General features: G+C 41.8%; 1 protein-coding gene across 2 annotated transcripts in view; it reads left to right on the plus strand.

Annotated features, from left to right (window-relative positions):
- Nucleotides 1-4,808: 4,808 nt before the first annotated feature.
- Stk38 (serine/threonine kinase 38) overlaps nt 4,809-25,066 on the plus strand; it is a 39,533-nt gene continuing 19,275 nt past the window's right edge. The window contains exons 1-5 of one of the 2 annotated variants that reach the window (XM_013156654.2): nt 4,809-5,102; nt 9,970-10,105; nt 19,887-19,938; nt 20,837-20,959; nt 23,710-23,793. In XM_013156654.2, the coding sequence (XP_013012108.1) occupies nt 9,975-10,105; nt 19,887-19,938; nt 20,837-20,959; nt 23,710-23,793 (390 nt within the window). In that variant the 5' untranslated portion in view covers nt 4,809-5,102; nt 9,970-9,974. The remainder of the gene's footprint in view (nt 5,103-9,969; nt 10,106-19,886; nt 19,939-20,836; nt 20,960-23,709; nt 23,794-25,066) is intronic. The other variant, XM_003473891.4, reaches the window with a different exon arrangement.

Consider the following 25,066-nt stretch of genomic DNA (forward strand, 5'->3'; position numbering starts at 1 on the left):
CACTGGGGAAAATAAAAAGTGGCACAGGAAGACTGGCTGGCTCAACTGTGAACACTGTAAATACTGTAAATGCAAGAGGGATGGCAGGGGTGACGGAAGTCGTATGGAACTTGCATTGTGGTTTAAATTCTCCTCCTTATTAAGGAAATTTAAAAAGACCTAAAATGAAAATGTCAGAAATAGCAATGTTATTTTGGAAACAAAGAGGGAAGGAGAAGAAATAGCTAAAAACATTGGAAGCAGCTGCTTTGTGCTCAGTGAGTCCGGTGGGAGCGGGTGGGGCGGGGAACGGGCACGGCTGTAAACTGTACGGATCACTTCATCTTTGTCATGTCTGTACACGCGTTACTGTGATAAAAATAAAAACTAAGTTAAAAGATTCTCTGGGCCCAACACGGAAAAAGTGGGAGGTGGGGGTGCAGAAAAATTAAAGAAGAAACTTGTCTAATAGCTACTCGTGATTTCTGTCCTAAGACGGAAAATAATCTACACATTTTAGAGGGCTGAATTTGTGAGATTAAATTGTGGTCGAGTGTTTACAACATGGTGATTTAGGTACACATAAACAAAAACAAACGGTGTAATAGTGTAGCCGTACATGTACAATTCTCTTGTGTTTAATGTGTAATAAGGCGTAGCCAGGAAGGTGCTGGGAGTGTAGCCAAGTGGCGGAAAACAAGTTTAGAGTGCGTGAGATTCTGGGTCCAATCCCCATGCCCCCTCCACTGCGGAGCCTGGGAGGTTGCCCAGCAAATGGTACTTGGTAGCTAGGTTAGCAGGGCTGGTGTAAGGATCCTCAACCCGAGTGAGGTTTCCGTAGTGCCTCTATGGAGGTGACACCCGAGAGTGAAAGTCTTCTTAAATGTCGTACTCTGCCATGTCTCACACGTGTTGCCCTGTCTCAGAAAAAGTCTGGACCTTGGCTGGGACCTTGGACTGCGGGATCACGGACATTTCTCCCTTCTTATATTTCATTTACATCTATGCCTCTGTGTGTTCCTTGTTCCTCCAAGCATGGTAGCTGTACCAGCAGGGTTGCCATCACTTGGGTGCTTGTTTGGACAGAAGATGGAGATCAAACCCAAGGGCTTGTGTATGATGGGCAGGTGCTCTGCCACCGAGCTATCCCTCGGCCCCAGGCTCTGCATTTAACCAAATCCCACAGGATTTCTGTGCGTGTTAAAGTGTGAGAGGCCCTGGGCCAGCAGGGCCCAGGTTCCAGTCCATTCATGGAACAGTCAGAGTCAGCGAATGCCATGGCCTATAATGAGAAGGCTGCACACTGCTAGGGAATTAGGGGCCTGCCCTCATGAGGGCAGAGAACATAGAGAAAAGAAATATATAGGAGGTGCCTCTGGGCAGTGTTCTCACTGACCTGAAGTCAATGAATGAGTCCTGTTATCTGTCATTTTCTCAAATAGATTAATTAGATGAGCCAAAACAACACCATGTGTACTATCATGGCAGACAACACTGGCTGGCTAACCCAGTGTTCATTCCCAACCCTTCCTTCCTGCTCGGCTCTATTGCGGTACATAAAAAGCAGAGTACTTGCTTTCCCAGGATGAGTGGTCATGTGACACAATCCTGGCCAATGTCATTCTGAAAACCTACCAGAATCTTCCACCCCCCTCCAGGCACCCTAGTAGTGGGGATTGAGTTCTACAACTTCAAGTGAGCTACATCCTCAGCCCATTTTTAAATTTTGTTTTTGTTTGTGTTTTTGTTTTTGGGTCTTTTTCCTTTTTATCGGTACCAGGGATCGAACTCACGACTGCCTGCTTGCAAGGCAGGTGCTTATGCCGCTGAGCTAAATCCTCAGCCCCCATTTTTAAATTTTGAAACAGGTGCTCACTAAGTTGCTCAGACTGGACTCATACTTGGGGTCTTCCTGCCTCAGGCTCCCTGGTAGCCGAGATTATAGGGGTGCATCACCACACTGGGCTTAGACCTAGATGCTGAAGCTGGTGAGGCTGATGTCATTGACTTTGAATGCTGAATACTGTGACCTAAGCCAGGGCTGCATATTCTAGAAACCCAATGAAGCAGCCACTAACTTCACCAGAAGGGACTCACAGTTGTTTTTCTAAGGGTGAGGTGAACAGGTAAGCAGGACATTCACCTGAGTACCAGATTTAAGAGTCAGGCATACCAGATCAGTAATCAAGATAAACAATACTTAATGCAATATATTTTTTATGGTAATAGGATTGAACCCAGGTCCTTCACTCTGTTAAATCCAAAGTTTCTTCCCTAATTTTTTTTTTTTTTTAATCACAGGGTTTCACTAAGTTGCTAAATTCCCAAGGCTGGGCTTGAACTTGCAATCCTGCTTCCTCAGATTCCCTAGTAGCCTAGTAGCTGGGAGTACGGGTGTATGCTACCATTCCTCACTGTAGGCACAGACATTCAGGCTAATGCAACCACCATGCTTGGCTCAATGTAGTTGTATTTTTATCAAAATTAATGCAAAAAAAAAAGTAACGCACAAAATATCAAAATTTAAGGGGGCTGGGGATTTAGCTCAGTGGCATAAGTACCTGCCTTGCAAGCAGGCGGTCGTAAGTTCGATCTCCGGTACCGATAAAAATGAAAAAGACAAAAAAAAAATTTAAAATAAACCAAACCCCACCTGTGAGACAGCTGGAGCACGGGCTGGGGAGAGGAAAACAGTCCTTCCCTGTGAGCAACCAGCTGATCTGGAAGAACTGTATTGTTTGACTGACTTTGCAAGTCTAAAGCCAAGTGACTATTTAAAGGATAACAATATGCAATACGGTAACCATTGTAGACTGTTTCAATTCGTTTTATTGCTCTATTTTATTCCCTTTAAAATGAAAAACAAAAGCAACAACAAATGAATGACAAATTAATAATAAGAACATCCTTATTTTGTTCAGTATGAAAAATAAGACTCAGAAAAGTAAAAAATGAGAACCATACACACCTATGGAAGATCTTGTGCTTCTAGGAATCTTTTATTTTTATTTAATTTTAGCAGCACATATGAGTTATGCAGAATAGTGGGCTTCATTCAGAGATACTTGTGCAGTACAAACATATACCATACTACAATCATCCTATCTCCCCTTGTTCCCTCTAAACCGAGATCTGAAAGTACAAGAATTAGAGAGAGAGAGAGAGAGAGAGAGAGAGAGAGAGAGAGAGAAAAGTTGGCACATCCTGGTATCCTAGAAGGAGGATATTTGGAATTCTCAGTTTTGAAAGTGAGAAATGTATGAAAGGCCTTCCTAGGGCTTGGGAAGCTAGAATGAATGAAAAATGTCCATAACTGTTACTGGAATCTTGGTAAAATATCACCCTTTGAGTTCATGTAGGGACAGCAGTATATTCTTCTGGGCTATTTTGAGCAAAACTTTTACATTTATTAGGGGCTCTGATAAATTGACACAGGAGGATCCCGAACAGAGTGAAATTTCTCTTCTGAAACTAGGATGCTCCTGGGGGAAGACAGGACTGCAAGTGGGCCTTAGAGGAAGTAACAGGAACAGGGAGAAGACCTCCAGGCCTGCAGTCAGGGCTCCCTGCTTGGCTCCTGGGCTCACTACCTATAAAACTCCAAGAGGCTCCCTCAGCTTCTCTGAGGCAGGCTGTCTGGACAGCCTCAGCCTGTGTGACTATCACAGAGCTGTGACATCACTGCCATGAAATGAGTGAAAGCCGGCTGGAGACTGCAAAGCCCTGCGCTAACACCTTGGACTGTCATTAAGTGGCTAGGGATGGGGAGGCTTTGAAAGAAGGCTCTGGGCAGAGAGAATGCAAGGCCAAGCAATGTGTGGGGCTGGATAATAGGAAGTGGGGCCTGTGGGCTTCACACCCCAAGGAAGCAGAGCCTGGGACCCCAAGTCTGGAAGGAGAAACCTGAGTTGGATGGGTGCAGTGCAGCTCCAGGAGAGCGCGGGCCAGCGAAACACTGATCACAAAGTGCAGGTGAGGAGTGTGACCGGGCGTCCAGCTTCTCTGGCTCCCTGATGACCCCTGTGGAGGTAGGCAGGGCCCATGACTCACATCTTGTTTCCAGGAACTAACACTTTGGAATCTAGAGCATTGTGCCCAGTTCTCAAGGATCGAGCAATCGACCATGGACTGGTGAACTCAGGACCTGTTTCCCCGCAAAGGTGGCACGGCCCGAGCACCGAAAAGCCGGCTCTGTGTGTATAATGGAACACTCCCCTGGTAGCCATGCCCCAGCCTCTTAGCACAACTGATTCAAGGTGAAGCAAGTTAATTCTGCTTTTAAGGAAGGGCCAGTGTAGTCGAAAGGTTCAGTACACCTAAGGCCACAGTGATTGGAAATTAAGGAGGGTGGAAAAAAGTATACAGTGATTAAATTTCATAGAACTATTGTATCCACCTTCCGGCTCAGGAATGCATGCCAAACCCCGAGCAAGATCTGCCATACAGCAAATTGTATCGGCTTAGTCTGTTGCACTGTGCTCTTGTCAATTTCCTGCTTTTGATAACGTATCTTTTGTGAGAGGTTTACGGAAGCCGGGTGGGCAGTGGGTACACCGAACTTCTCTGTAGTCATTTTGCAACTTCTCGAGTCTAATTATTTCAAAATGAAAAGTGAAAAAAAAACGAGAGACAGAGAGAACGTCCTCAGCCCCACCCCGATCGCCCCGAGTCTGGCCCACACCGCACACATCTGGCCTCACCCTCAGCCTCGCCTGCCCGGGACACCGGGTGAGGCTGAGGCTGAGGGTGAGGCAGAGGGCGAGGGTGAGGAGGGCGGGGCCGCACATGCGCAGTTCGGCAGGCCGGCTGCACCGGCGGGGACTGGCGCATGCGCAGTCCCAGTCCCGGGCCGCCGCGGTAACCCCTGGCCTCCGCTGCCGCCGCCGCCGCCGCCGCCTCGGGCGACTGGGTACCTTAACCCCTCTCCCTTGCCGTCTTTTCCGGCAGTTGGTGCTCTTCCTGTTGTCGTCTCCCGCAGACTCCTTGGCCGTTATTCAGAGTCTCGCGCGTCTCTTCCCCTCGTCTGGCCAAAGGGCTGCTGTCGCGGGGGCTACGCCTCAAGCTGGTCGGGACCCCTGGCCCGGCGGGCGTCTTCCCAGCCCTGCCTCCTCCTCGGGGCTCTGGTGAGTGGCCGCGGCCGGCTTCATCCAGCCCGGGCTTTTCCCCCCACGGACTCCGCTTCTCCCGACTCCCTCTGGGCTCCGCTTTAACCGCCCGCGCCTTCTCAGCGCAGCCCTCTCAGCGCCTTGGCTTGTCCTGTTCGTCCGTCCTCGCCCGCCCCGGTCCCCGTCCTCGCCCGCCCCGGTCCCCGTCCCCGAGTCTCCTCGGCCGTCTTCCCCTCCTTTCCTCCCCGACTTTGCCCCGTCCCTGTGTGCAGCCAGGGCGGGGAGCCCAGCCTCCCCTCTCCTTCCTGCGTTGCCAGCATTGTCTGCTGGCTGCCGCCAGCCTCGGTCGGTTTTCACCTCTTCCCTGCTGTCCCTGGCGTCTGGGAACGGGAGCGCTGTCGTGGGAGCGTTGAGGAGTCGGACTAAGCCTACCCTGGGGCGTGGCTCCTTCCAGTGGGTCGTCTTCCCTGGAAGACACCCTGAAGACACTGGGGGGAAAGGAAAAGCCTGAGGACAGGGGGAAAAATCGAGGAGGAGAGGAAGGTCTGTGATAGAAAGTGTGCTCGTGGCCGAGAGACCGGCTCCCAGTTGTGCGCGGAAAGAACTGGGAGAGCTGACGATTAACTTGAGCTTTCTGAAATGCGTACGGGAAGATGGGGTGGAGTAGATCCAGTGCTTTCTCACCTCGGCTGGGAATTAGCCAGCCACTGCTTATGGTTCTCCTAAACAACCAACTGCCACCGCCGCAGGAAAGGCTCCCCTCCACACCCCAAAACAAAACCTTGCAAATCAGCTTCCTCTTGGGATGGCAGCCCTGTCCTCAGGTCTGCTAACAGAAACGTGTTATGTCTCCGCCTGCTGTGAACTCGCTTAAAGAAATGGACATCAAACATGTGTGCTTTTCCTGGATAATCATTTTAAGACGCTAACTGCACAATTTAAGAATAAGGGAAGAGAAGATTCTTAAATATAGAATGAGATGGGGGAAGAATATTAGATACAGGTCCTGGTGTGTACTTTGCAATGCCTGGCAGTTCGGGAGGGGCGATTAGACATGTAACTGTCAAGGAATCAGTTGAGCCCTGAAGAGAGATGTTGATAGAGATAACGGAGTAAGTACCATTGTAAAGTCAGTCAACCTGACCTAACTGTCTAGATTGAATAAAACAGTGGTTTCCATTTCACCGGTTTTTGAGTGTGGAATGCCTACTGACTTTTATGGGCATCACATGCTTCTGTTCATTTTTTAAAACTTTGTAAGAATTTGTTACCTACTGTTTACTAATTCTGCCGAGTTGAAGGAGAATGAAGCCCACAGGACAAGATCCCGGTGGCTTGGGGATCAGAGGGAGAGTGCTATGACCCAAAAAGTACTTAGTTGGCCCAGTAAACCTATGAAATGCTACTGGTTAATATTAGTTGTATCTTGTGATTAAAGGTTATTAGAAATGTGTGAAATTTTTTGTGAGCAGAGGAAAAGGAAGGTTTGAAGAGAAGTTAAAGGGAAGAACAGAGCCCAATGTGATGGTGTACTCCCATAATTCCAGCTATTTGGGGACTGCAGCAATGGGATGGCAAATTTGAGGCCACCTGGGCAATTTAGGGAGACCCTGTCTCAAAATTTAAAACAAACAAACAAACAAAAAAAAACCAAAGCAAAAATAGGAACAAGATGAAGACAGGAAGAAGGAGTGGGGCTGTAGCTGAGAGGTACAGCTCTTGCCTAGCATGTACAAAGCTCTAAATTTTATATCCCCAGTAAAGAATGTATTGCTGTAATAGAACCTTTACCTTTAAGAACACTTAATGTCTTTTTTTTTTTTTTTCAGTAGTGGAGATTGAACCCATAGCCTTCATGCTGAACCATATCCCTAGCTCTTTTGTTATCTTTTATTTTGGGACAGAGTTTCACTAAGTCACTAAATTGCCCAAGCTAAGCTTAAATTTGTGAAATTGTAGCCTCAGCCTCCCAGAGTGCTGGGATTACAGCCATGCACCACACCCACTATCTTTTTGATCTATAAGTTTGGGAAATGACAGTTTACATATGTTAAAGCTTTTTCTTAGTTTTTATATATCCTTCACTGGAAATGTTCATCTTGTGCTCTTTTAGCTTTGCTGACCAGAATCACTAACTTGTTCGATTTACTCTTATTAATTGCTCAATATATGGACAGCATTGTTTTAAATGCTCTCAAGCTGTGTTTTTGTATTGAAATTATCTCATTTGTTAGAATGTAACTACATACATGTAAAGAGTCCCCAGAAATTTTCATACAAGAGAGGAATACATAACTCCTACTTGTTTTTTTCTTCTTCTGTGGTTCTGGTTTTAAACTTTCTTCACTAACGCCAGAGTACATGTGGTTTTCACTGTGGGTGGGGACTGACAAATAAGGAACCACACCCCTGCTTCAGAAAGTGGAAGGGAGGTTTGTTTTCATAATCCTCACTGATATCCACAAAAAACATTTGAATTTGCTTTGGTATTAGTAAACTCCATTAAAAAATAATATTTTATAGTAAGGTAGCCTTGAGTATAATGTCTTGAATTTGTCATTACAGAACCATTTTTGCACAAAATAAATCAAAATGTTTGACTGAGGAAGAGCCTTGTTTTTGAATCTGCAGTGAAGCAGTGTCTCTGTGATGTTTTGCCCAAGTGTCTTTGAAAAACACTACTAGTTTTAAGCCTTTTTTCTTAGTAATAACAAGTGTTTTCACATTTTGTACAAGTCTAGTTTAATCTACAAAACGATTTGAAAAACTGCTAAATATTAAGCAGGGAATCTTTAAGAGAACTTTTCATAGACTGCCATCTTTGTAAACGGCCTTTGGAGCCTCCTGCTGTTTACTCAGCTTAATATTGGGATGAAAGGACAGAATCAGATCATCAGGGAGGAAGACATCATAAGGGTACAGTATTGAGCACTGTTGTCAGTACTAGAGCCAGCAAGTATTAAGGAACTACATAGTCAAGTGTGATAATATAATTTAGTCAGAGTACCTGAGAGAATTGAGATTTTAAATTTAGGGGGAAAATAGTATATAAACTTTCTAACCTGTTCATGTCTCTCACCCTAGTACTAGACATTGTCAGAACCTTTGTACAGAACTATGTCCCCAGGGCCCCCCCCCCATTTTTTTTTTAGTCTTTTTGAGACAGGGTCTCACTGTACAATACAGTTCAAGCTGGCCTTGATCTCACCTGTAGCTCAGGCTGGTCCCAAATTTGCAGTGATCTTCCTGCCTCAGCCTCCCAAGTGCTGAGATTATGGGAGTGCGCCACTACACCGGCTCCCCAGCCCTTTCTTAATTTTGTATTTTGAGACAGAATCTTGCTAAGTTACCCATGCTGGACACAAGCTTGTGACCCTCCTGCCTTAGTCACCCTGAGTGCTATATTCCAGTTATGTTCACCATGTGCAGCGGGTATTGTATTTTTCGTGTGTAAAATGAGGAAGTTAGGATCTTTTGTTTTTAAGGTGCCTTCTGTCACTGTAATTGTGATTATATTTTTTCCTTTGTCTCCTTTATAGGAGTAACTTGTAACTTGTAAAGAGCCAGCAGAGATTTATTGAATACCTTAAGGCTGTGTCAGCATGTATATGCCTATGTATTTTAGTCATAGATTCGTTTCTTAAAACTATAGAAATAGGGGGCTGGGGATTTAGCTCAGCGGCTTAAATGCCTGCCTTGCAAGCATGTGGTCGTGAGTTCGATCCCTGGTACCAGTAAAGAAAAAGAAAAAAAATATATAGAAATAGAAAACCTTAAACTTAAGCTCCATTAACAGTACATGCTTATTAAAGAAAATATAGAAAAATATGGTAAAGGTCAAGCCAGAATAAAATTATCTGTTATGTTCTCACAGCCTAGAATTAAACTAGTAACATTTATGTATTTATAACAAATTTATATGTACATATAATATGTACATTTAAGAAACAATGAGATCATGATATACATTTTGTTTACAATCTGTACTTTTCACCTAGATTAGAAACATTTTCCCTGTCATTAAATAATTGAATATGTTTTAACTATGTGCTTATTTTATTGTTAGCCTGATCCAGAAACACTGCCCATACTTTCATTCTCTTCTGTTTTTGTATATACATATATTTCTAGTTTTCTTTTGTCATACAAGGCTGAATTGAACCCCTTGTGTATGAATCATTGTGCATTTACCTTGATTATTTTCAAGGTAGTTTCCTAGATAGCAAAGAATATTACAATACTCGTATGGTATTGTAATCTTGTTCTTTTCCTTAAAAAAAAAAAACATTATGTTTGTTGTAAAGATACGTATGTTCTTGCAGTTTTTAGGTACAAGTAAAGTTGCTGCTGTTTGTCTTTACTTTTTCTTCTTTTATACTGAGTTTGAACTCAGGGCCTGGTACATGCTAGCCGAGCTATATCCCCAGCCCCTTTTCTTTTCTTTTTTTGAGATAAGTTCCTTAAGTTGCCCAGGGTGGCCTCTTCCTGAGTAGCTAGGTTTACAAATATGTGGCCCCACACCTGGACACATGGTATTTCTACCATGCATCCACTGCCTTTTGCTTATTTCCTTGTTAATTGCTTCTCACTTCTCATAATTGAAATTATGGCACAGTGAGCATCCTTTACTTGACAGTTTGTGTATGTGCCTTAAGAATCTGTGTGACAATTTCTCTAGTCTTCTTATATGTGGGTGGGGTTTCTGGGTCATAGGACCTTACTGTGTACTTATTTTGACTGAGTATTATGTTTGTCTGACTTTTGTTACGCATTACCTACATGTCTTCCAGAAAACTTGTACCAGTTTATGTTTCTACCAGTAGGGCCGTAAAGTGCATAGTATGTTTGTGCTAACTTGAAGTCTATTCCTCTTCTTTGTTTCTAGTAGCCATGGCAATGACAGGCTCCACACCGTGCTCCTCCATGAGTAATCACACCAAGGAAAGAGTGACAATGACCAAAGTAACACTGGAGAATTTTTATAGCAACCTTATCGCTCAACATGAAGAGCGAGAAATGAGGTAAAGAATTGTTTGAAAAAATTGTCATAATTGTAACATTTATGTCTAGTGTCATTGACAGACCATAGTAGTACTTGGTGGTAGACCTTGGTTTTTTTTGTTTTTTTTTTTTTTTTTGAGACAAAGTATAGTTCAGGCTGGCCTCGAACTCACTGCAATCCTCCTGCCTCAGCCTCCCAAGTTCTCGGAGTAAAGGCATGCACTACCATGCCTGGCTTAGATCTCAGTTTAGAATCCTGCCTGTGCCATTCAGTGCTGTATGATGCCGGGACTAGTTCTTAGTCCTTCTGTGTGTCATATCCTACAGCATGATGATGGAGATAATATTGCAGAATTGCTGTGGAGTTAGATATAGCAAATTAAAACTCGCCATAGTAATCACTTCCCTGTTAGTTTTTATTGCTGTAACAGAATCCTTGAGAAAAACAATTTAAAGGAGGAAAGATTGACTTTGGCTCCTGGTTTCAGTCTGTGGTTGGCTGATCTGTCAGTCTGGGCCTGAGGTGAGGTAGCAAGCATCATGGCAGTGGCTCTGTGCCGCAGAGGCTGCTCCTCAACGTGTGGCAGCCAGGAAGTGGAGAGAAGCCGCCAGAAGGGGCCAGAGCAGGAGATAGTCTCCAGGGTCACCCCCCATGAGTCCCCTTAGCTAGGTCCCATCCTCAAGGTTCTGTCACTTCCCAATAATGCCATCAGGTTGACAGCCATGCATGGATTAAGCTACTGATGAGACTGAAGCTCTTGTGATCCAGTCCCTCCCCAGAATTCCACCTCATGTGACCCTTCTGGGGAACATTTTAAATCCAAACCCAAACATGTAGTTAATGGTAGCAGTAGCAGCTGTTATTACCGATCTGGTTTACATACTCCATGTAGTACCTCATTGTTAAAAATACTTCCTACAGCATTTTATAATGAAAGTATGAAGTACAGAAAGGTTCAAGGAATTATAAAGTGAATACATTTATACATATCATCTAGATTCTGTAATAACTATCATATTTGTTTTATCACATATCTATCATCTACCCCTCTATCTATTCATTAATCCAGCTTAGGTTTTTTCCAGACTTCAAAGTATGTTGCAGACATCAGTGTGCTTTACTTCTGAATGTTTCTGCTTGAATAACTAACTAGAGTTCAATATTTATATGTATATTTACGGAGAATAAAATTTATTTGCCATGAAATGTGTTAGTTGAAAGGTCTGATGAATTTTGACAAAGCCTTACGTTGTGTAACTTAAAATCTCATCAAGATATAAAATGTTACCATCCTCCCCAAACTCTGCATGCCTCTTGCTCCCCAACTTCAGGCAGCTGCTGTTGTGATTTCGTTTGCACCCGATTATTCTTGTCTATTCCATACACATGGAACATGTAAATGGTATACAGTAAGTACTCCTGTGAGTGAGGCATCTTTCAGCATAATGTTTCTGAGGTTCATTTGTGTCACTATATATCAGTAGTTTGTTCCTGTTTCTTGGTGAGTACATTCTGTTTTCTGACTATACTCAGGATGTCTGTTCTCCTGGGCTGTTTTCAGTTTTGAGCTATTTTAAATAAACTTCCATGAACATTTCTGTACACATTTCTTTTGTGAACCTTTATTTCAGTTCTCAAATACCTATGAGTAGAATTGCTAAACATCTTCATATGTTACTTCTATTAGAATCTGGTAGACTGTTCTCCAAATACTACCAATAGCATGGAAGAGTTACAGTTGCTTTACATTTTTGCTAATATTAGTGCTGTCAGGATTTTAACTTCAGCTATTCTGGTGGATATTTAGTGGCATCTCAATATGGTTTTAATTTGCATTTCCTTGAAGATTAATGATGTTACACGTTTTTCAGTGTTTTCGGCCATTGTATATTTTCTTCGAAGTGTTAATTTTTTTTTCAGTACTAGGAAGTGAACAACCCAGGGCCTTAGGCATGCTAGGCAAGCATTCCTTCACGGAACCACATTCCTGGCCCTTTTTAAAAAGATATTATTTTGAGACAGAGTCTCATTAAGTTGCTAAACTGCTTAGGCTGGGTTTGAATATGTGATCATTCTGCCTCAGTCTTCCAAAGGGTTGGCATTATAGGATTGTGCCACCATACCCAGTGACTTTCTTTTCAGTGTGTTTATTGGCTGGGACTTCCAATAAAATGTTGATTAGAAGTGATTGAAGGGGGCTGGGGATTTAGCTCAGCGGCGTAAGCGCCTGCCTTGCAAGTAGGCAGTCATGAGTCCAATCCCTGGTACCGATAAAAATGAAAAAGACAAAAAAAAAAAAGAAGTGATTGAAGTAAACATTTTGTTTTCTTCTCAATTTGACTGATAACCCACCATTGCACTATTAGTTAGGTTGTTAGTTGCAGGTTTATCAGAGATGTCCTCTCTAGGTTGAGAAAGTTTCCTTATGTTATGTTTGGCTGAGAGGCTTTTATTTTGTTATTACTGTTTTTTGCAATAATACAGCACCCTTACAGGGCCTTCACACTGAATGTAGGGCCTTCCACAGGCCATTTTAATTTTTTTGAAAGAGGATCTCACTGAGTTGCCCAGGCTATGTTTGAACTTGTAGTCCTCTTTCCTCAGCTACCCAGAATGCTGGCATTATAGGCAGTGCCACATGCCCCGCTAGGGTTGGACTTGTTATTTATTTATTTATTTAATGGGTGAGTATGGACTTTTGTCAAAAGTTTTTACTGTATCTTTGAAATGATTGCATTGTTTGTCTCCTTTATTCTTTAATATGATGAGTTACGCAGACTAATTTTTGAATGTTAAACTAACCTTGCTTCCTGGTATAAAACCCTCTTGGTCATAATGTATGTTTATAGGTATATATGCTCCTGGATTTGTTATTATGTCTTTTTTTTTTAAAGCTGTATATATTCTTTTTGCTTTGCTTTGGTTTTTGGTACCAGTATTGAACTCATGACTTCACGCTTGCCAGGCAGGCGCTTGTGCCGCTGAGCTAAATCCCTAGCCCATGCTGCTGGATTTGATATGTTGTTTGAAAGCCTATTTTTCATGAAGGTATAAATCAGAATTTACATGGATGCATGGCTTGAATTTATGCTTTTGTTTGGTTTGTTTGAGATTGGATTTTGCTGGGCAGTTCAGGCTAGCGTTGAATACACTGTGTAGCCCAGGCTTGTCTCAAGCTCACTGTGATCCTCTCGCCTCAGCCTTCTTAGTGCTGGAACTGTAAGTGCACCACCACACCTGGCCTAAATATGCAGTTGCATAAATGGAATAGACAAGTTTTTTTTTTTGTTTTTGTCTTTTTCCTTTTTATCGGTACCGGGGATTGAACACACGACGGCCTGCTCCCAAGGCAGGCACTTATGCCGCTGAGCTAAATCCCCAGCCCCTAGACAAGTATTTTGTATCTCATTGTGTCCAGCTGGTATTCACTTAAGCAAACATGTGCCTGCACGATTCTGAATTAGAATTCAGAGATAAATTTGCATAGCATATAGCATGTGAAACTCATTGGTGATAGTTGTTGTCAAATTCAACCAGTGTTTAAATCATAGAAATTATAATTGTAATTTAAAGCAAATATTTATGGATTCTGATGTAGCTATTTTATTTCATAATAGTCTGTTGGTTTTTATCCCATTGGTTCTGCCCTAGCTAGGATTTGTCTCTGATGTATATTACATTCTACAGGAACATGATAATATATACTTTTGTTTACATTATTAATAAATGTTATATTGTGATTTATACTAGTGTTGCACTCCCAAGTAGGGCTGAGTTAGCACTTTTTCATTTTAAAGTTTTAAGATTAAAAGACTTTCCAAAAGCTTTATTTTGCTCTTGTGACTTGTGGTTTTGCGAGTGAAACCCTGGGCCCCTGGGCTTACTCGTTCAGTCCTATCTTTTTCCTCTGCTAAAAGATCAAATAAATGAAAAAGCAGATGATAATGCATGCCTGCAATCCCTACACTCAGGCGGCTGATGAAAGAGAGTCGCTGGGAGTTTGACGTCATCCTGAGTACAAAATGAGTTCAAGGCATAGCAAAATCTTGTTCAAAAAAAAAAAGATACTTAAGAAGGCTAACATGTTTGTTAATTTTTGTCATTATTCACTATTATTTTTCATTAAAAAAAGAAATAATATGGGCTGGGGATTTATCTCAGCGGCATAAGTCGCCTGGCAAGCGCAAGGTCTGCATTCAATCCCCAGTACCACAAAAAAAGGGGGAAAAAAAAAAAGAAATAATAGATACTTTGAATCAGTATCAGTTTAGCTGGTCATGGTGATTTATTCCTATAATGCCAGGATGGCTGAGGAAGGAGGATCACAAGTTCAAGCCCATTGACGAGTTCATGAGACCTATCTAAAAAAGGCTGGAGATGCAGCTCAGTACACAGTCCCTGGGTTTAATCCCCAGTACTACAGAAAGAAAAACAAAACAAAACAGCATTTCCTTATAACTGTTTTTCATTCTGTGCCCTCTTTTTTGGATATGAGTTGATAGTTTCATTTAGTTAATACAGTTCGCTGTAACTTTTAGGTTTTATTATTGTTAGAAAATTGTAACAAAAAGTGATGATTGTCAGGAGATACCTCAGCCGTAAGTAAACTAAAATTATCTTTTCAGAAGTGAGTTTTCAAACTTCAGATGTTACAGTAAAATATCATAGAATCTTGGTAAACAGAATTTTGGTTATATGAAACAACAGATGATGAACAAATATTTTATTATTGGTACACAGTGACCTACTTGGCAGTCTGAAATAATCTCTGTAAATTACATGCAATTTATACATAATCTCTGTAACTTACATGCCATTTCATTTTAGTAGAGCACAAGGTTATATTTTAAAGAAATAACCTATTGCATGGGGAGTGTGTCCAAAGTCTGGAGATAGAAGAAAGGCTGGAATATTTTGGGGGGTTATTTCCTGTGTATAAGTAAAGTATGAGAATTTAGGGTGGTTTCATAAAAGCACTATGGCAAGTTTCACAGATGATGGTTTACAAATGCACCCATCTCCTCCAGCACAGTGTCCATCACACAGTGCTTCAGAATGCTGTCTGTATTCTCCTACATTGCTGGCATTTCCAACCTCCTAGAGTCTCCGTTGCACCTTCAGCTTCACTCTCACAGCTTCAAGCATCACTTTCTCAGGGCTTTTGGTAGGTACTGTGTGCTCCTACATCCCAATTCATTTGAAATCTGGGTGAAAGCCTCTATGACTATAAACTCTTGCATTCTGCGTGCGTGAAAAACCAGTTCCATGTGGATGACACCAAGGTCTGCTGCCAGCTCAAGGAGTAGCTTAGTCCCCTTCCTTGAGCCATGGCTGATTGCCCAGATTGCTAAACTTGAGGGGAAGCACCTCCGTAGGTAGTCTTGAATGAGTAGACTCCTTGGGTTCTCTTCTCAAAGCAGTCTTTCAAATAAGTTTTGAAACTATAGTAGGTGTGGTTTGGCTCTTTTCTGATATGCCCTGTAAGCATCTTTCCTACTGTTCTGAAGTATTTGACCTCTTCGAAATGCTAACCTTTTCAGCAGGCTCTCCTTGGCCTCAGCTTTACAGTGGCTTCTTATCTGGCAAGGCTACAGTTGTTTTTTGTTTTGTTTTGTTTTTTAGATGCAGCTTTGCTTTGTGTTCCAAATTGTCATTGTCAGCCAGGCTAAAAGCAGACAGCAGTACCCATGCTGCAACCTGGACATTGGGCAGCCTTGAAATTTTCTCAATAGGATTGATCAGACTGCCATCTTTACAGTCAGCCTCGCACAAAATCTTTGGATATGAACACAATTTAAATTGTCCAAATGTAACACATCTAGTCCAACTGCCAATGGAATCTTGTCCTCAAATGAAACCTCTTGAACTTTTACTATCTGTGTTCCCATCAGCATTCTGTTCCTCTTAGCTCTGACCAGAATCACCCATAAACTTCTGTTTATAGGACCCTAGGGTTTCTGTAGCCTGCATCTCAAAACCTTTCCAAACTCCCCCAGTAAAGCAGTTCCAAAGACTTCTGAATCGCAAGATCAAATACCAGCAGCCCCATCCCTGTTACCAGTTTTCTTTAATCACTTTCCCATTGATGGAACAAAATACCTGAAGCCCACAATTTATAGGCGGTGGTTTACTTTGGCTCACAGTTTTGATGAATTCAGTCCATGGTGGCTGGCACCTAGACAGAGATATGATAGAGAGCATGATAGAGAAAAGCTGTTCATCCTATGGCAGCCAGGAAGAGGGAGAAGGGAGGAGCTAAGGACAAGAATACCCTTCGAGGTCATACCTCCAGTCACCCACCTTCAAGCAGGCCCACCGCTCAGCAGCACATGCAGCAGTGAACTCACCAGTAGATGGATTTACTGATTGGTGTTGTCCCCTTCCCCCCATGATCCAGTCACTTTCCAGCAGCCCTACCTCTGAGTACATGACACTTTGGGGGACATCTTAGATTTGAACCAAAACATTAGCTAACCTGGCACTGGTACCAGCAGTATGCCTAGGAAGGGGCCTGCTTTTTTTTCTGTATCATGAACATTTTTTAAAAATCAGTAATACAGTGAGCCTATGTTTAGCGTATTTATCCTTCAGGTTCAGTCATTGTTAAGACTAATGATGAACACAGAGGGGAAGAGGGGAACCCGGTGTATGTTGTCCAGGCCTTTCAGAAAACATGAGTTGTTCCTTTGGCTATACACATGTGAATCTATAAAAAGGGGCGGTACTGTAGACATCAAGGGCGTGGGTGCTGTGCAGAAAGGAAAGCCACACACATGTCACCATGGCAAAACAGGGTCTACAGTGTTACCCGCCATGCTGTTGGCGTTGTTGTAAACAAGCAGGTTAAGGGCAAGAATCTTGCCAAGAGGATTAATGTGGGTACTGAGCATATTAAATACGAAGTAAGTCGAGGTAGCTTCCTGAAATGTGTCAAGGAAAATGATCAGAAACAGAAGGAAGCCCAAGAGGTTCTGGGGTTCAATTGAAGTGCCAGGGCACCCCGCCCAGAAAAGGGTACTGTGTGAGGACCAGTGGGCAGGAGCCGGAGTCGCTGGACCCTGTACCCTGGAATTCAGGGCAGAGGCTGGGGATGGAGCTCTGCCTTTCAGAACCTGATTGGCGGCTGAGTGGTCTAGGGCCTGCTTCAAAAGTCATCCTGTGTTGTAGGGATGGTTTTCTTAGCTGAGCAGCAGGCAGGTGTGGGCTCCTTTACCTCAGAAGCAAGTATTTGGAGCAGATTTTCATCCTACCTATTGAATTGTGTGGAGTCTTTACTCTTCAGTATTTTTCTTGCTGAAAGATACTGTTGAGGTGTTGTGTGAGTATAAACCCAAATGGCCATATATTTATGAAATGTTTATATTGGCTTGACTGTTCTGTAAAATCATCATGGGGAAAGGATGAATCAAAATAAAGTAGAAGTCCATTTCAGTTAAATAAATTGTTTAAAGCAAAAAAAAAAAGTCATGATTACTCAAACCATGTTCACAGTAGATGCTTGGTATCATCCCACAAAGGATGTCATTTTAAAGCCCCATTTTAGGCTGGCTTGGTATTTTAGTTGTTCTCAAAGTCTTTGCAGACCAGATCCCAGTAAGTCATTGTCATGATAGATTTGTTGTAGGTACTTTATCTAATGAAATAATCTAATTGTGTTCAAGGAGTTATTTCTGATAACTTTATTCCCAGGCAGATGTTCTACTAAAACCAGTTTAATTACACTTGCAGTAGAACTGTGGAAAACCTCTAAGTTTGTATGTGGATTTGAAATACGGTCATAAGGAGCCAGTTTGTGACACTGGATAGTGTGTTAGATTTGTAGCCCAGCCTAGTGCAGTCAGACAGAACAGTGGACACAAAAAGGACTGACTGGTTGTTATGTTATGCTGTGACTGTTCTTACTCTTCCCCATTTCAACTGTGTAACCACAGAGATGGAATTAGAGTCCTCCTTTAGTATGTACGCACATAGAGATGTGTATCTGAAAATGTTCTGGGAACTGGGTGAAGAGACTTGGGGACACTGGGAACTATGTAGACCCACTTTTTCCATCAGGATAAGATGGATCATTTTCCTTCCTGAGTTTGGACATAAATTCTTACTCATTGTTTGATCCTATAGATTTGTTTCATGACTTCTAGCAAAGAATTTGTCTTAACAGAGTACTGTCACTGTAATAGATGCTCATTGACCACAGTGAGACTCATTTCTTTCCCTGTTTCTTCTAGGTTTCCTATCTTGGTTAATGGCAACATGTTCCCTCTGATAAGAAAATCTAAAACTTTTCTTTCCCATGACTCCTGCTGCCAGATGGTTTTCTTTGCAGTAGACTCCTTCACTTTATTCTGGTTTTCCAGCCTGACTACCAGATCTTTTTTGCACATTTGAATTAATAAAATAGGTTTTAGTTGGCCTCATGTCTCTCAGTTGTTCTCCTTGCCCATTAGACCATCAGATCCTCATTACCTCAGGCTACTGTTCCAAAACAGAAGTTTCACTGGGCATTGTGGCACATGCCTGCAATCCCAGCACTCAAGAGGCTGAGGCAGAAGGATCACCGCAAGTTCAAGGCCAGCCTGCACTACATAGCAAGACCCTGTCTCAAAAACACAAAAAACAAACAACCCACACAACAAAACAACAACCACCAAGAGTTGCACAGCACTCCTTTGCACACAGGCTTCTGTTAGTGCCCAGGTGTCTTCATAGTAAGTGCCAGCCTGCACCACACTGTGTATCAGCCCCACTGACTGTATGCCCTGGCCTCAGCCTCCTGCACCCTTATCCCTCCCTGTGTATTTGGAATGCTGAGAGTGATGGAGAGATTCCAGTCCATGTGCTTTCTTTTATTATGCTGAGTAAATGAAGTATCAGGAAGTTTTACTTACTTCTTTTAACTTTATAAAATCAGGATGAGACCACAAATCAGAAATATTCGGGCAGGGGATATAACTCAGTGGCACAGTGCCTGCCTGGCAAGCACAAGGTCCTGAGTTTGATTCCCGCTACAACAAAACAAAACAAAACACACACACATAGTGTTGGATGCAGTTTCTAAACTAAGGTATAGTATTCCAGAGACTTGGTAAGTTTTGGTAGTGATGCCAATCATCTTTTTGATCCCCTCTCCCTAATCTCCACATTCTGCCTTTACCTTTATTTTTTTTAATGTTTGCTTTTGGCAGAGACAGAGAGGAAGATGCAAATGAAGTAGATTTCAGTTAGAGAGAGGGAGAGAAATACCTTGATTTAAGAAGTTATCAAATAGCAACTGTTGTGTAGTTTGACAAGGAGAATATAACTGTATGGAGGAGAGGTGGGGATGGGGAGGGAAAAATTTGAGCTTTGAAACAAAAGAGTCTTTATTGCATTAATTTATCTTTTGAAAATACAGGACCTAGCAGAGGGGCAATCTTTTCACTTCTAGTGTAGTAAATTTTTTTATTTTAATAAAGCATTGTAGATTTGCTTGCTTTTGTCACTTTTTTTCAAAATAGGTTATATTTGCCAGGTATGGGGCCTCACACCTGTAATCTTACCACTTGGGAGGCTGAGGCAGAAAGATCATTGTGAGTTCCAGGCCAGCCTTGGCTACATAGCGAGACCCTATCTCAAAAAAAAAAAAAAAAAAAAAAGCGGGGGGAGACAGGGATTTATCTCAGTAGCACAGTACCTGCCTGGCAAACACAAGGTCCCAAGTTTGAGTCCTAGTAGCAATAAATAAATAAATAGCAAACAAGTTATGTTTGCATAGAAAGATACTCCTGGTTTTTTTCTTACATTTTTCTTGTTTGTTTTAGACAAAAGAAGTTAGAAAAAGTGATGGAAGAAGAAGGCCTAAAAGATGAAGAGGTAATTAATATTGGAATTCTATATCTTGGAATATAGCATGAATAGCTGTGTCTCATGCATCAAGTTAACTTTGGTGCCAAAGGGAGGGATTTTGGCTGAGATATAGAGAAACTTTAAGGGGTGATATGCTTCTAAATTTGGGAGAATTAAGAGAGGAAGATGTTTCTAGGCACAGTTGTAATATTCAGGTTTAGAATTCTAAGAAAAAGGATGAAACAATCAAAAACTTAAAATAACAAGGGATGATGCTCTTACACAGTTCACTTAGAAAGCTCCATAGAAGGGGCTGGGGATTTAGCTCAGCGGCATAAGCGCCTGCCTTGCAAGCAGGCAGTCGTGAGTTCGATCCCTGGTACCGATAAAAAGGAAAAAGACAAAAAAAAAAAAAAAAAAAAGCTCCATAGAAATGAGGCACATTGCTGAAGTCATTGTCAAGGTGAAGACCTGTCTCAGATCAGCCCTGCTGCCCACTGCCCACGGGTGCGGAGGAGGGAATAAGACTGTGTGTGTGAGTACTTGTGACAGTGTGGGAAAGCTTCAGAGGCAGAGGGACTCAGGCAGAACCCTGACAGTGACAAAGCACTTGTAGGAATAATTAAAAGTTAAAACAAATGGTGAGTTTCACTGTGTGTGTGTGGCGGGGGGGAAACAGGCAAAGGGAAAATACTGGTTTATCCCCTTCCTTGGAAAGGTCTGCCTAATGGGTTGTATAGTAGGTTGTGAAGAGGAGGTGCCCTCTGTGCAGTGTGCTTGTTTGTTGTATCTGACAGCCAGGAAAGGGAGAAGCCACTTCTTATTGGCCCTGCTTTCCAGCTGGGCAAGACATAAAATGACTTTGGTATAGAGTTTCAGAGTTCCAACTCCTTCTCTTTCCCTTCCTCTTCTATTTAAACACTAGAAACGACTCAGGAGATCAGCTCATGCTCGGAAGGAAACAGAATTTCTCCGTTTGAAAAGAACAAGACTTGGACTGGAAGATTTTGAGTCCTTAAAAGTGATAGGCAGAGGTGCATTTGGTGAGGTAAAAACCACAGCCACTTGTCAAGCACAAAAATACTACACAATCTAAAGCTTCTAACGTGTAAGCTTATGATTGTCAGTGTAGCCAAAATACATGCAATTAGGTGGGTCAGTATGTGAGACCCACCTACTAACTGCTGTCTGGCTTCTTTCTCTCTTTCTTCCCCTCTTCACTGTCCAAGATCTCTGTTCTTTTCTGTTTTGCCAGAAACTATATTAGTGTTTTAATATTGATTTAGAGAAGATTTGAAATGTAGAAGAAAATTGTTATTCACATAGTACTCTTCTCCCATAATCATGACAGTAACTTGTATCACCATCTATCTTAGCTACTTTCCTCACTGCTGAAACAAAATACCTAACACCCAGAGTTAAAGGACAAAGGGTTTATTTAGCTCACAGTTTGTGGAAGTTTCAGTCCATAATTACATGGCTCCAAGGCAGGGTGGCACATGGCAGGGGGCAGCAATTTACGGCAAAGCAGTAAGCAAGAGAAGTAAGGGCAACCTCTTTCCATGCCTTCCATTGTATGCAGGCTACCCACCCTAGAGCGCTTGTTGCAGTCACACCCATAATCTCAGCATTAGATCATGAGTCAGTCACCAACTCTAGAAGCTGCCACCTTGACTGCATGAGGTTTTGGGGGCAGGGGAGACATCCAGACACAAACCATAACACTATCCATTATTCTTCCCATCAGATTCATGTACCTCTAACAAAGTGATCATAGGAAGCAGAATTTATAGAAAAGAATTATATAGATGGAGGTATAGAATTGAAAGCATTTTCACTTTTACTCAGCCACTTTTTTTGGCATTGAGAATTGAACCCAGGGCCTCAGGCATGTGAGGCAAGCGTCATTCTGTCACTGAGCTACATTCTCAGTGCTTTTTAAAATTTTATTTTGATTCAAGTCTAAGTTTCCTAGGCTGGCCTTGAACTTGCCTTAGTCTTCTGAGAGCTGAGATTACAAGCATGCATCACCATGCCTCGCTGGCCAGCTACTCTGACAAGTAAGTCCTGCTTAATCCCTGGAGAGCAGTCTATTGAGACAGTTTGAATGAGCTCATGCAAGGTCACCCTTGTAAATGGAAAACTTCTAAAGTGGACAATCTATTAATGTGATAGTTACAATAATTTGTAGAGAGGAAGACCATAGTACTAAAAACCAGTACCCAGGGTAATTGTAACATTTCAGAGGCATAGGTAAAGATAAAATGATTCCTCAGTGGTCAAAATTCCTGCTGATCTGCTGAGAGGGAAAGTGCTCTTAAAAGCACTTCCAGCCAACTATAGTGGTACGTACCTATAATCCTAGCATCCTGAGGGCTGAGGCAGTAGGGTTGCAAGTGGAGCCCAGCTCAAGAAACTTAGAGACTTAGCAAGTCCCTGTCTCAAAAAATGTATGTACTAATAAATCAAAATTTAAGAAAAAAGGCCACAGATTTGGCTCAGTGTGAAGGCCCTGAGTTCATCACCCACTATCTCAGAAAGGAAAAAAAAGGCTTTCTGTTTAGGGAGGAAGGGACATGAGGCTTGATAGGAAAACATGAACAAAGACAAGGAAAATAAAACTTCCTTATCCTGGGAAAGAAGGGGAGGATATACTAGAACTTAGCAACAAGTTTTTCTTTTGGTCTGTAGACCTTTGTTCTTTGTTTCATCATAGAATTATCTGTTTTCTTTTAAAACTTTTTTTAGCTTTTTTTTGTATCCAGGATCAAACTCACAACCTCCACCTTATGCTGCTGAGCTAAATCCCCAACCCTCTTTTAAAACTTGGGAAAATGTAAAAGAAAGAAAAACTTCATGAAACCTTGCTCCCCTAAGGAAATGCTTTGGAGTTTTTTGTTTTTGTTTTTTTTTTAACTTCAGACTTTTTTCTATATATGAGCTTTAATTTTGTTGTTGTAATTATTTACTTAGGTTCTCTGAGCTGACTGGATAATACATATGAGGGATTTAACTAAACCTGAAGAATTTCAAAGTAAAGTTTTAAATTGGATTGCTCCATTCAGCTGGGGAGCTAACAGTATTGAGATAGATATTTCGTGGCTGTGTCTAGCATTAACATTGCTAGCAATAATATATTCATGTTGAAATTTTGAAAAACATTTCTTCTGCTTTGTTTCTCCTAGTTGCTTATATTGAAATTACAATACTTTTTCAGTTTAAGGTATTACTTGTTAGGCCTTGGTATCTACCCAGGCTGCAAAAGAAATTCTTATTAACACATTAAAGCATTAACTTGGTAGTGTGAATTTTTGACTGGAATCTGTCTTTCTTTTCTCATGGTGAGTCAAAATACCCAACACCCAAAGTTAACAGAGGAGAGGTTTATGTAGCTCACAGTTTGTGAAGGTTTCAGTCCATGGTCAGCCGGCTCCAAGGCAGGGTGGCACGGCAGAGGAGACACAGTCCATGACAAAGCAGGACAGGCAAAAGGCACCAACAACAAGCCATGGCAGCCGCTCTCTTTTTGTCCTTTATATTCTTCTCAGGCTATACACCGTAGGATGGGTAGGACTCACACCCAGGTTGGGTCTTGCATTTATCCACATCCAGAACTGTGCCAAACCAACCACAGGAATAGTGTAGTAATCACACACCCTTAATTCCAGCGTCACACACTTAATCCTAGTATCACACAGTATAGGTCTAGCTATCTCTGCAAAGCCCCAACTATGACTGCATGAGGCTTTGAGGGGAATATCTAGATACAGACATAACATTTCTTTTATCACTTTTTAGGTGCGGCTTGTTCAGAAGAAAGATACAGGGCATGTATATGCAATGAAAATCCTCCGCAAAGCAGACATGCTTGAAAAGGAGCAGGTAAAGCAGAGTTACAGCAGTGCTCTTAGGCAGCTTATGAAGTTTTGTTTCCTAAAACTGTTTCTTTTGCTTAGTGGAAATGTGTATTTAGTTTTCTTTAGCTATTCTAGTTCTACTACTATTGTTTAGACATTTAATGCTATTTTTCCCTTGCAAAGAAGCAGTTACCTCTTTAAAAATACAAATAATGCTTATGGGATGTGTACATTCTTTTTAAAGTTGAAACTTATTAAAGAAGCCACTGCTATATTTCTTTCCTGGTTAATCACAAGATGTCCTTGTCATAAGAACCTTTTTTGGATGTCATAATTACTATGGAAATGTGTTTCTTATCAAATTCTGAGACAGAGAAATTGTATATATATTTTGGAACTGAAGACTAGGAATTACAATTAAGAATTTACAAAATAAAACATTTTTATATGCCTTTCTGTTCATGAAGTCAAAGTTAGGTCTTCTGAATGGCCTATCGCTCATTGCCTGAGAGAGACCAGTGTTCCAGTTTCTGAGTGAATTTAAAAAGTATGCAAATGTCAAAGCAACACAAATTCTTCTATAATGATCAAGAATACTTTCCAGAGACTGAGGATGTAGCTCAGTGGTAGAGCACTTAACTAGCATGCTTGAGGCCTGGGTTTGATCCCTAGCAATCCCTCCCCACCAAAAAAGAAAACTTTCTGGAACCTGAACTTTGCAACTAGATTTGTGAGATACAGAAGTATTTTATGCAAAATTAATGAGAATATAACTGGATAGTATATTTTTTTAAAAGTGAGAATGTAGCCATTCTATAAAAATAATGTAGCTCAAGAATAGATTGCAGCAGGTGATGGCTCAGGTGCTCTATAAAAGATCTGATGTTACAGGAGTACAGGGACCTTGTGGCAAGGGGAGTTCCCTCCCACTGAGCCCAAGGGCAAGGATGGAGACTGGCCTGACTATTTTTCTGCTGCCCGGGAGGAAAAAAAGTCACGGAGCTTCTTTGCCTTCTTTTAAATGCCACCTCAAAATGTGGGCATTTTATTTTTTCTTTGATTTTTATGTGTTACCCAGAAGCCCTAGACTCCCAGAAATTTCAGTCAAGAGTGTCAAATCCTTGGCAGTCAATCATTAGACACTATCGTTTAAGCTAACACCAACCTTGTGCAAAATGCAGTCGTCCTTTTTGTTCGTTACTAGAAGTTAATGAATACTGCGGGTGTGTAGGCATTGAGAGAATACTAGTTACTCTTGAGAAGTAAAGCATAGTTTCTGTGTTAGTCTTTATATTTAC

The sequence above is a fragment of the Cavia porcellus genome, unplaced genomic scaffold (assembly GCF_034190915.1).
Source record: "Cavia porcellus strain 051 isolate PalLab524CR breed Dunkin Hartley unplaced genomic scaffold, mCavPor4.1 scaffold_28, whole genome shotgun sequence".
NCBI lineage: Eukaryota > Metazoa > Chordata > Mammalia > Rodentia > Caviidae > Cavia > Cavia porcellus.